This window comes from Tachypleus tridentatus, chromosome 13, assembly GCF_004210375.1.
Source record: "Tachypleus tridentatus isolate NWPU-2018 chromosome 13, ASM421037v1, whole genome shotgun sequence".
Classification (NCBI taxonomy): domain Eukaryota; kingdom Metazoa; phylum Arthropoda; class Merostomata; order Xiphosura; family Limulidae; genus Tachypleus; species Tachypleus tridentatus.
Window position 1 is genome coordinate 154,574,271 of NC_134837.1, and position 12,392 is coordinate 154,586,662.

At 34.6% G+C, this 12,392-nt stretch overlaps 2 protein-coding genes across 5 annotated transcripts in view; both read right to left on the reverse strand.

Moving 5' to 3' along the window:
* Positions 1-997: 997 nt before the first annotated feature.
* LOC143240959 (uncharacterized) lies at positions 998-2,216 on the reverse strand. The gene is made up of 2 exons (XM_076484280.1): positions 1,920-2,216; positions 998-1,458 (listed from the first exon to the last, which is right to left on the reverse strand). The coding sequence occupies exons 1-2, from the start codon at positions 2,121-2,123 to the stop codon at positions 1,345-1,347; spliced, it is 318 nt and encodes a 105-aa protein (XP_076340395.1). The 5' UTR covers positions 2,124-2,216; the 3' UTR covers positions 998-1,344.
* A 1,066-nt stretch (positions 2,217-3,282) lies between these two features.
* The window catches only part of LOC143240958 (anoctamin-7-like), a 31,456-nt gene continuing 22,346 nt past the window's right edge, over positions 3,283-12,392 (reverse strand). Inside the window, exon 8 of one of the 4 annotated variants that reach the window (XM_076484278.1) lies at positions 3,283-3,716. Coding sequence is in view for 1 of the 4 variants with exons in the window: in XM_076484276.1 (XP_076340391.1) it covers positions 3,525-3,716 (192 nt within the window). In the remaining 3 variants the exon portion in view is untranslated. The remainder of the gene's footprint in view (positions 3,717-12,392) is intronic. The other 3 variants (XM_076484276.1, XM_076484277.1, XM_076484279.1) reach the window with 3 other exon arrangements.

Consider the following 12,392-nt stretch of genomic DNA (forward strand, 5'->3'; position numbering starts at 1 on the left):
AAGTTTTAAGTGGTGTGTTGCAGTGACCCAGTTATCATTCTACTATCAGGACCCTTTTAAGCTATATGTAACTAATAATTAACTCTAAATAGTTGGCTTACTACGCTATTTGAGCTCTACTGGTAATAATTATGTGAAGAGTGAATACAATTAAAATATTAGATATTTTTTTCTAATGACACTGATATAAGTGTGAGTGTTACCTCTAGAACAGTACAATACGAACATAGCTAGCATGATATGGCCTCAGTCGATGTTTTGTTGTCCCAAACCCACTGCTTAGATGGAATAACTAAACGAAAATGCTAGAAGGCTTGAGGTGATTGTCCTTACAAATGCACCCAAATTCAAATCATTTGACAAAAGTTTGTGGCAGCTTCTTTAGTCGTGAATAGGGAAGTGGTATCAATATATAACATGTTCAGTGAAGTAAGTATTACACATCTCAGCCAATGATGTTAGATAGTATCCTGACAGATAACAAGTACAACATAATCTTGTTCATCGTGTCAGCTTTCAAAGACAAGACCTGTTGGACAGAGTTTCATAATCCAGACAAACTGAGATCCCAGACATGCATAAAATGTGAGGGAATAAGAAATAGTAGGAAAATCACTCTCAATCATGTCTCGACCAGCTAGATGTCCAGATACAAACATTTTAAGAGGCTGTATATACTAATATGAAACTAGAAAGTTCAAGCAGCAACCTGAGAATTTAGCTGATTTATGTGGTATAACAGTTTGAAGTAACAATTAACAAAGATGCATTAATGGACTTATGTTATCGTAAGAACAAAATATAGTGATAGGTTTAAAACAAATATAAAATTAGTACATTATAGAACGTATCTACTTTTGTTTGTATTTATTGTAAGAGTAACAAGCTGGACATTTAAATGCAACTATTCATTCTTTTTTACTCATCAGTGTGAATCACCTGCACATTTCCAAATTATTTCCACTGTTGTATGTCCCATAAGCAGTATAACAGTATACATAGTTATAAAATTTATTATTATCACTTCATTGATAGGTTTTTAGCACATTTTTTCTCAACATCATAAATATGGAATTTGCAAGTCAAGTGCAGAAAAGAAAAAAACGTTCTCACTACATAAAACTACTTTAAAACATGAATTGCAATATATTTCTTAATATCCTCTTTTTTTTTTCTTTGTTACAATCCACAGCCAAGAATTGACAAATCGTGAGATATATTTCAAATATGTATAATGTCTTTTTGACTTCTGCTGGTTTTGTTTCATTGAGTCTCAGCTGCCAGCTGGTTAGCATAATGATGGAAATTGTAAAGACGTTTATGCCAAAGCCCAGGGCTAGTTAGTTAAGCCGGATGGTTTCCTCTGGGGATCTCAACTCCTTGACGTCTGGGTAACAAGCATAACAGAGCAGAATTTTTCCCATGATCATACTCTCCAAACACCACCAACGTAGGGGTCTGAAATATGATAAAACTATTGGTAATTTTCTAGAAGACTTACAATAAACACTAGACGTGTGTGTGGAGAGAGGGGGAGATAATCTTGATTTCTAGAAGACTAACAATAAACACTAGACGTGTTTGTAGAGAGAGGGGAGATAATCTTTATTTCCATATCTTCTTTTACATGTTTATAAGATGCTACATTCTACTTTCAGATAGACATGGTTTACATGAAGAAGAAATAGTAACATTTTGATGACAAATCTAAAATTTTATTATTTTTATTTATTACTAAGCTATAAAATATATTAAATAATAAGATACCTTCCTCTCATGGCTCAGCTGGAAGTCTCACAACTTAAAAGATAAAACGAAGTGAAATGTGCTTACCAGGTATCTTACGTTTGAAAAGGTTTCTACCCCACACACTTTATCAGTTATACGTTTCTTTTGATGTTGACATTTAAATTGCTTACCTTAAGACAACTTAAGTCATGAGGGGGGAGTGAAAAGTGATCCTTTAGGCTTTCACATACACTGTCAAGGAACATTTCTTTTGATTGACCATTACCACAAGGTTGTCTTTCAAGAATGCTTGTAGCCCCGGGTGCAACTGGAACATATCCACCCATATCCGTTGAATGTTTTACCAGGTACGGAAAAGCAAAAGCTCCACTCATACTAGGACTGACCACCACAGGACGTATCAAGTTCAAGGCTTTAACTACGTTGTTAATGAACTTCGCCCGGTCAGAGATTCATTGTTACAAAACCTGTTATAAAAATATTCAAACATAAATGTACAATAAATAATATATATAAAAACAAAGATCGCGCCGCGTAGACTGCAGGTAAAAGGTCACCAGGATTAAACTTTTGCATAACACATTTATGCCGAAAATAAGAAATACAATTGTAGATTTGCACAATTGATAGATTATTAAACATGATCGTTTAAAAACGTTCAATTCCTAATAATAAAACATGCTAATTAATTACATACTTAACATGATAGCCAATTTCACTACACAAGAGATACACAACTGTGTTTGAAACTCTATTCACAACTGGTCAGGGCCCAAAATGGCCAGGTGGTTGAGGCACTTGACTCGCATCTGAGGGTCAGGAGTTTAAATCCCCGTCACACCTAACATGCTCGCCCATTCAGCTGTAAATCCAATATTTATTGGTAAAGGAGTAGACCAAGAGTTGGCGGTGGGTGATGTTAACTATCTACATTTCTTCTAGTCTTACACTGCTAAATTAGGGACGGCTAGCGCAGATAGCCTTTGTGTAGCTTTGTGTGAAATTTAAAAAACAAACAAAGAATTTAATTTATGATAAAGGTCTTGACTACCTATCTCTTCATTCAGTGATGAACTGACACCTATATCCAAATATTGTAATGTTAAATTAGCAATGAACTGTAGTCTATATCAAAATATTGTAATGTTAAGTTAGCAATGAACTGGAGTCTATATCAAAATATTGTAATGTTAAGTAAGCAATGAACTGGAGTCTATATCAAAATATTGTAATGTTAAGTTAGTATTGTTTGTTTTGAAGTTAGGCACAAAGCAACACAAGGGACAATCTGTGCTCTGTTCTGCCACGAGTATCGAAACTCAGATTCTAGCTTTATAAGTCTGCAGGTGTACCGCTGTGTCATTGGGGAGAGCATCGTGTTAGTAATGAACTGATGCTTACCTCTAAATGTTGTAATGTTAAGTTAGTAATGAACTGCCGCCTCCCTCTAACTGTTGTAATGTTAAGTTAGTAATGAACTGATGCTTACCTCTAAATGTTGTAATGTTAAGTTAGTAATGAACTGATGCCTACCTCTAAATGTTGTAATGTTAAGTTAGTAATGAACTGATGCTTACCTCTAAATGTTGTAATGTTAAGTTAATAATGAACTGATGCCTACCTCTAAATGTTGTAATGTTAAGTTAGTAATGAACTTTCGCCTACCTCTAAATGTTGTAATGTTAAGTTAGTAATGAACTGACACCTACCTCTAAGTGTTGTAATGTTAAGTTAGTAATGAACTGACACCTACCTCTAAGTGTTGTAATGTTAAGTTAGTAATGAACAGAAAGCCCACCAGGTACATCTATTGCCACAGTCAGGTAGCCCATTGCAGCCAGCACTTGTATTGTGCCCAGGTCCAGCCAGGTTTTGGAAGAAAATGCTGATCCGTGCAGAAGAAGGATGGAGATGTGGAAATTGGAAGTGTCCTTAGGTAAAGCTTCACGGTAGAAAACTTTCTCATTCTGGTTACAGTTATGAAAAAAACATGATTACAAAAAATAAAACAATATTGGAATATTAACCACAAACACGTTTCGTTTTTTCTTTTTTAGAAAATCGTAACAAAACGTCAAATTGATATGATTACCAACTACTGTTTCCTTTCAAATATAAATATTATATATATATTACACACTATGTATATATTATATACTGTGGTTTATAATTTCTAACAATATTTTAGTGGTCCTAACAAATGTAAAACTTGAGGCAAAATGTTACTTCTAAAAACATTTTCAGGTTCAACTTGAACCTGAAATAAAAATAACTGTGTGAATAATGTATTAATTTATACACATTGACAAGTAGTTTCTAAGTAACAACAGGTCTATACAAATTGACAAGTAAAGTTGTAATTTCTAAGTAACAAAAGAAATTCATATCTCACGAAAATTTATTACACGTACCTATCCACACAGTAATAAATGATGAGTCTACATAATATATTCATACACAAAATACAATACTCACTTAGAATCTCAGGTTTAATTCAGTTTTCAATTCACACAATAAAAATAAATAAATGTTATGTTTCAAATTGTTTTATTAAAGAGTTTATTTGTTTGAAGTGAAGACCAAAGTTCAATAAGATGTCTGTGTTCTGTTCATTACGGGTGTTGAAACCTGGTTTCTGATGTTGTGAGTCCGCAGAGGTACCTCTGTGTCACCGAGTCATAAAAAAGTACAAAATGTAAAGATTTTATTTTGACTTGCTAATGAGCGTATGTTACCAAGCACAAGCTATAACATTATACAGTATCAGATCTACATCCACTTACCACAAATAGTGCATTTGGAATAATAGGATCTACATTCCACTTACCAGAAATATTTCATTTGGGGCAACAGCATCTACATTCCATTTACCAGAAATATTCCATTTGGGGCAACAGCACCTACGTCCACTTAGCAGAAACATTCCATTAGGAACAACAGCCTATACAACCATTTACTTCAAATACTTCATATGGAACAACAATCTACATCCACTTACTACTTGGTGGATTTGGAATATGAACATAATATAATTCTTCCTAATAATTCAGACATGTTGTAAAGTTATAAATAAATATAGAAATTGATGGTTATTTAGATTTAACATAAAACCATTATAATATATTGTGTGTGTATTGGCACTCTTGTTTTTAAAAGAAATGTTAACCTCTCGACGTGGATTCCTTTACATGATGAGGAGACCTTGTAGGACCTTGAAGGAAGAGGATTCAATTGGTTGAGAGGCGTGGAGGCACTGAAACACACCACTTTGGCCGTAAAGTCCTGTAGCTGGGTGAACTTGTGATGCTTTCCCCTAAAGTCAATCATGTGATCCTGTTGGGCAGAGGTAAACTGAGTACTGGTGTTGAACGTTCTCAACGGGTATTATGGGCAGTATGTCTGATGCTAGTGTTTGGGTATGACACTCACAAAACTATGGCATAGCTACACTGTCCTAGTTGGGTAGTGTAGCGCGTCCTCTTGTTGGACTCCATGGAGGGTGGGGTCAATGGCTAATGAATCAATCTGTATTCCTTATGGATAATAAAAATAATGAACATCAAAATAAAATAAAATTCATTAGAAAACGATCAATCATAAGGACAAATGGCTCCCTTTTTCATTCAGGAGTAATCAAAGGGGCTGATTAGATCTTCTGAGTTTGTCAAAAAGCTACAATATGAGGAGATCTCAGTTGAAATATCTTAAACACAAGATAGCACACTTCTCATGAAATCGAAGTCCATTGGGAAAATATCCCTTTCAAGGTTACTCCCATGCTAATCTGAATTCCTCAAGAGGAGTGATCATGAAGAAAGATTTACTTAACATCCCTGAATCGGAGATCCTCGCTTGTTTCTCCAGCCAAGGTGTTTCGGCTGTTCGGCCTGTCTCCATTTGTAAAAATGGAACAACTTGGATTACAAACGTTCTGATGTTGCCATTTAAATTGTTATGTCTGCCTGCCACTATCAAAGCAAATTATCTGTCACATGTTTCCAATGCTAAAGGTTCGGAGATTCTGAGAAATCTTGTTGTAATTCTTTGACACCTGCTCGTTCTTGAGGCTAAATCAACAACAGCTGTGAATGTCAATCGGACATACATTGTTCTAACGGTAATGGTTCACACCCTCCATGTTTTCGTCCTTGCTCTGAATTAGCAAAGGAAAAAGAGGTGTATTTTTTGAAGACCATAAACAACATTTCTTATCCAGAAACACATAAACTGTTGTTTCCTCTTCCACCTCTGATGTATGCTGCTGTACTCCACTCTACTGGTACAGCGGAGATACAGACAAATCTGTCTGATTCTCTTATAAAGACTTTCTCTCATCATGTAAAGAGTCTTCTGCCCTCCAAGGATACACATATTAATAAATCTACGTCTTCTCCTATCTCTTTTGCAGCTTGGACCTCTCTCCATCGGTCTCCCCGAAGTGCAGGCCAGTTATGTGATGACGCACTCATTCATTGAAAATCTAATTTCTCCAACATGGACCTGCCTCACTGTCCCATAGCAGGGTCCTTGTGGGTTAATAGACCTCTTTCTACTAAACAAAAACTAAAAGACACTGCATACAGTTCTTTTACATAATAAAAATGGCTACCTTCATACAGTGGAACAGTCAAAGTTTCCATTTCAGTTTATATGACACTAAAGCCTCGATTGATTTCAATCATCCTGTGTGTCTCTCCTCACAGAAATATTCCTTAGGCCTGTTGCTGCTGTAACCTTTCAGCGATTTTCCTTGTAAAGGAACGACAAATTGTGTGATGGATGAGTTTTGCTGGTTAACTAACTGAAACATAGCTGTTAAAGTTCTGGGAGTACCAACTGAAACAGTTTTGTTTAAGTCCTAGAAGTACCAACTGAAACATAATTGTTAATGCCCTAGGTACATTATGAAAAAGAATATAAGTATGGCAGATTATTCAAATAGGCTGCACTAAAATAATAGGAAAAAAACTGGTAAGTCAGCTTATTGGTGATTTTTGTTTGGGATGTGGGAAACACATAAAACATAATTTCCAATGAGAATAACGTAACTTTAGAAAAATGTTTACATATGTGACATTCTAGTAGTAAATAATTCCACAAGAGCAGAAAACATGGAATCAACATCTTTCACTCTTTCAGCATATTTCCTATTATTGTCAACAACTGGAGACGTTTTGAAACTCCTATAGCTTTGTTGTGACGAATATGGGTTTTTTAATTAAAACTACAAAATACACTCTTGATTTGAGGGATGTCACTGACTCTCCATCTGTTTTGTCAATAGAAAGTACCAATCTTTAATAACAAGATAAAGAAATGTTGTATTGTAAAACTGTACAAGTTTGGAATCAAGACAATAGAATATCGCTTCAGGAACCACAAAGAGATACAAATATAGGGAAGATTTGTATTCAATGCAAATGATAATCAACAATGTTTGGCTTTATAAAAATAAATCTTGAAATGAGGTATAGTTTTCTTCTAATGACGAATAACGTGTAGAAATTCAACTGAAGAGAATACTTAAGCAGAGGTTAGGACTATGAAGATGAGTTGTCTGGAAATGATAGAAGTCTAAAGATGGCAGTACTCCTCCACAGTGGACTGTTCCTGCTATTAACAATGCAAAAAAAAAACCATTCTTAATAGGCCTGCTTTACTCCCAAATAAAAAACCAAAAAGATTGCCACATCAAATCTCTGAAATCTGTTACAAGAACTTTCACAGTTTTGCAAGGTGCAGTATCAGAGGTACTTTTCAAAGAACTTCCTTCTTCGGTGATCACAGCAGTGAGTCTGCAAGTCTACTGGCTAAAGCGGTTTCGATATCCGTGATGGGCATTGTATAGATAGCCCTTTGTATATCTTTATGCTTAAGAACAATCAAAATAATTTGAAATCATATGCAAAAATTAAAATTGCAGTGTAATATCATTGTGCTATTAAAAGTATGAATGGTAAGAACGCAAGGACAGATCTCTTGAAATATCCAAATGAGGAAAATTTAAGAAGATTGTTTAGTTATATATAAAAATATGAGTTATTGAATAATTTTCTCAAGTCTGAATAAACTTTAGGTAATCTGTAAAAATAAAGCACAACTAATAAAGCCACAACTGTGACTGTCACTAAGTTCGTTTAATCTTCTGTAGCTTTATGAAATTTATTTGGCTCTATGTAATTTTAATTAAACTGACTCAATTGTAGAAATAGAAGGATGGTTACAGTTTGCAGGTGTTATGACTGAAATGTTTATAAATTGCATCCTTCCATATATAATATATCTTTAAATTTTATGACAAGAAACAAACGTTTTTCGACCCGGCATGGCCAAGTGGTTAAGGCACTTGATTCGTAATCCGAGGGTCGCGGGTTCGAATCCCTGTCATGCCAAACATGCTCACCCTTTCAGCCGTGACGTGGTTGGTGATGACTAGCTGCCTTCCCTCCAGTCAAACACTGCAACATTAGGGACGGCTAGCTCAGATAACGCTCATGTAGCTTTGAGCGAAATACAAAACAGACCAAACCTATCCAGAATTTTACATCAGAGAAATCAAAAGAAAATTATAAATCAGATTCACTGAACATAATAATGAAAAACTCTCCCATGTGTTCCACCATTGTAACTCAAAAATCCACAGTACATCCACAAAACACAGTGTAATTTTAAACAAAGAACCAAATAACGATAAACAAAGAGTGAAGGAAGCTATCTTAATTGAACAAAACAACCCTGCCCAAAAACCAACACCCAGGGTACTAAGATACCTATACCATGTTGTGAAGCAATCTCCAGTCATGTGACCTCTTTATTCTTTAGTGTGTGTATTACTGTGTCACTGTAAACTACTTGTACCTGATAATGAAATAATCAGGTAGAAACGGTGTGCATTTATAATAAAGTTTTATTCATTACTAAATCAAACTGTTTCCAGTTTATTCCAATATATCTTTATTCAAAGATCCCTGATGAACAAAATTCCACCTTTTGAAATCATTTAGGCTACAGGGCTTCAAATTTTTTATTTTTTATTTTATTTATTTATGTTTTCTTAATATCATGAATGTATTCAGATATATCCATAAATTTTTACTCTAATTGTCCTTGCAGTTAACAAAATTTTTTGTTGTCCGTAAACGTGAGTTAATCCTTCTACTATAATTTCTTGAAATACAGCCTATTCAAACATGAAATACATAAGCTTCTGATAAATGCATAGGAAAGAATTTAGTTAACATTACCCACCGCTAACAAGAAAAGTAAAATTGACCATCACATTAAAACTCTTCCACGGCTAAAGGATCGAATATGTTTGATGTCGGGATTCAAACCTACAATCAGTAGTAGTTCGTGAGTCGAACGCCAGGTGTCCCTAGGTAACAGAATACTGTGTTAGTGTTGAATAAACAATTTTATTGTTTTAAATTAAACTTTGGTTTACTTGCTTTACCCTACCATCCATGTTCGATTTATTCTTCACTTAGATAGTTCTGTATGCACGATTTTAAGGCTTATCTGTAGCTAAGTATCACATGAACATGATTCCGTGAGAAAGTCTAAAAAAAATTATGTACAACTGTTTGAAACTGTGACAGTTTTGTAAATGACTACCTGTTTGTATTTCCTACACAGGAAGTTGCAATATTACCAATCATGTTGTTTAATATGATATAAAATAATAAACAGTACCAACTATCTTTACCATCAGTCAAAATTATGAAACAGTCCTTAAGCCTTCTCACAATTCCATTATAAAAAATATCATTTAAAAGTCAGTTTAGAAACAGTGATAAGTTAACATTACAGACTGTTTAGGTGTCTCCATACAGGTAGGTTCAACACATTACATCATATTGCTACATCTATATTATTATTACAACATTCAGTATAAAGAACTTTATAACAGGATGAATTTACTGGTTTTATATATAAAGCACATAGTGAACTCAAATATTCTATTTGTAAAATATGCAAGACTTCAAATATTTTATGTATGAAACAAATAGAGAATTCAATATAAATTTGTGAAAATAGTCACATTATGTCTTCTTTTTTTCTCAATATCACTCACTTTTGATTAAGGTATATGTATCTAACAGGCCCGCCATGACCAGGTGGGTAAGACACTCGATTCATAATCTGAGGGTCGTGGGTTTGAATCCCTGTCACACCAAACATGCTTGTTGTTTCAGCCATGGAAGCATTATAATGTAACGGTCAATCACACTATTCGTTGATAAAAGAGTAGCCCAAGAGTTGGCAGTGGGTGGTGATGACTAGCTGCCTCCCTCTATTTTTGCACTGCTAAATTAGGGATGGCTAGCGCAGATAGCCCTCAAGTAGCTTTGTGCGAAATTTGCAACAAACCAAACCAAAATCTATCTAACAAGTATTCAATTTAATAACACCCCACAAATAAACCTTCATACAGAGAGTGTTTAACACATTATAATAAGTTTTATTTTCATGGCCCAAAAAGCTTAGAGAATTGTCAGTAGAGCAGAGAGTTCATACAAAAACTTTACATGGTTCTGATTGGACTCTCCAGCATATTGCTTCAGAATTGAAATGTTCTCCAAGAACTGTCAAGTACACCCTAGATCATGAGACTGAGACAGGTAAATTAGAAAATAGGAAAGGAAGAGGAACACCTAAACTCAGTTATACTGATGTTAAGTATCTTTGTTTATGCAGCTTTCAGGACAGAAGGAAAACTACATGAGATAAACAGCCACGAACCAAATGACAGAAAAGTGTCCTGATATAGAGTATCAAGAAGACTCAATGAGAATGAAATATTTGGTTGTGAAGCAGTTAGAAAACCTTTACTTATATTTCCAGTCATCATGAAGAGACTGAAATCTGCTAAAAAATACAAAAGCTGGACGGCTAATGATTGGTAAATGGCTTTATGAGTGGATAAGTCCAATTTTGAAATATTTGGTTCAAAATGTTGGTCGTACGTCCGACAGAGGAAAGGTGAAAGATACTTACTTACTTATATAGGTGGTGTCAGTATAATGGTATGGAGGTGTTTTCTGTTAATGCAACAGGAGATATTTGCAAAATAAATGGAATAATGAACCAGTACAGATACCATCAAATACTGATACGTCATGGTATATCCAGTGGTTTGTGTATTATTGGTTAAGGATTCTACAACCTAGAAAATAACTACCCTCTTTCAAACATTAAGAAAGAAACTGCTGGAGTCATTTTAATGATACAATAGCTCCCATAGAGCTCCGATCTCAACTAGCTTGAGTAGCTCTGGGACAAGAAGCTGCTGGAGTTATTTAAATGATACAATGACTCCATAGAGTCCCGATCTCAACCAGCTTAAGTAGATTTGGAACATGATGGATCAAAAACTTGATATGTCAAAAATTACTTCTAAAGAAACTTTATGGAAGTGTATTGCAGACATTTGAAGTAAATTCCCAAAGGACACTTTTATTACATGTGTTGCAATGATGGTTGAAAGACTATCTGCAGTTATTAAACCAAAAGGGGGACACAAAATATTAGCTCTTTACTGAACTCAACACTTCCACTGACTTTCTGTTGTACTATGTATACTGAACTCAACACTTCCACTGACTTTCTGTTGTATTATGTTTACTTAACTCAACACTTCCACTAAGTTTCTGTTGTACTATGTTTAATGAACTCAACACTTCCACTGAGTTTCTGTTAAACTATGTTCACTGAACTCAACACTTCCACTGAGTTTCTGTTGTATTATGTTTACTGAACTCAACACTTCTACTGAGTTTCTGTTGTACTATGTTTACTGAACTCAACACTTCCACTGAGTTTCTGTTAAACTATGTTTACTGAACTCAACACTTCCACTGAGTTTCTGTTTTACTATGTTTACTGTACTCAATACTACCACTGAATTTCTGTTAAACTATGTTTACTGTACTCAATCCTTCTACTGAATTTCTGTTAAACTATGTTTACTATCAACACTTCCACTGTTTACTATGTTTACTGACTCAACACTTCCACTGACTTTCTGTTGTACTATGTTTACTGAACTCAACACTTCCACTGAATTTCTGTTGTATTATGTTTACTAACTCAACACTTCCACTAAGTTTCTGTTGTACTATGTTTACTGAACTCAACACTTCCACTGAGTTTCTGTTAAACTCAACTGAGTTTCTGTTGTACTTCAACACTTCTACTGAGTTTCTATTGTACTATGTTTACTGAACTCAACACTTCCACTGAGTTTCTGTTAAACTATGTTTACTGAACTCAACACTTCCACTGAGTTTCTGTTAAACTATGTTTACTGTACTCAATACTTCCACTGAATTTCTGTTAAACTATGTTTACTGTACTCAATACTTCCACTGAATTTCTGTTAAACTATGTTTACTGAACTCAACACTTTCACTGAGTTTCTGTTAAACTGTGTTTACTGAACTCAACACTTCCACTGAGTTTCTGTTGTACTATGTTTACTGAACTCAACACTTCCACTGAGTTTCTGTTGTATTATGTTTACTGAACTCAACACTTCCACTGAGTTTCTGTTGTATTATGTTTACTGAACTCAACACTTCCACTGAGTTTCTGTTAAACTATGTTTACTGAACTCAACACTTCCACTGATTTTCTGTTGTACT

What these genes read in the sequence shown, in the direction of transcription:
- LOC143240959 (XM_076484280.1), bottom strand. Translation starts at nt 2,123, where the DNA reads ATGAGTGGAGCTTTTGCTTTTCCGTACCTGGTAAAACATTCAACGGAT. An exon ending in ATGACTTAAGTTGTCTTAAG is followed by an intron (nt 1,459 to 1,919) that starts GTAAGCAATTTA and finishes ATCATATTTCAG; the next exon opens with ACCCCTACGTTGGTGGTGTT.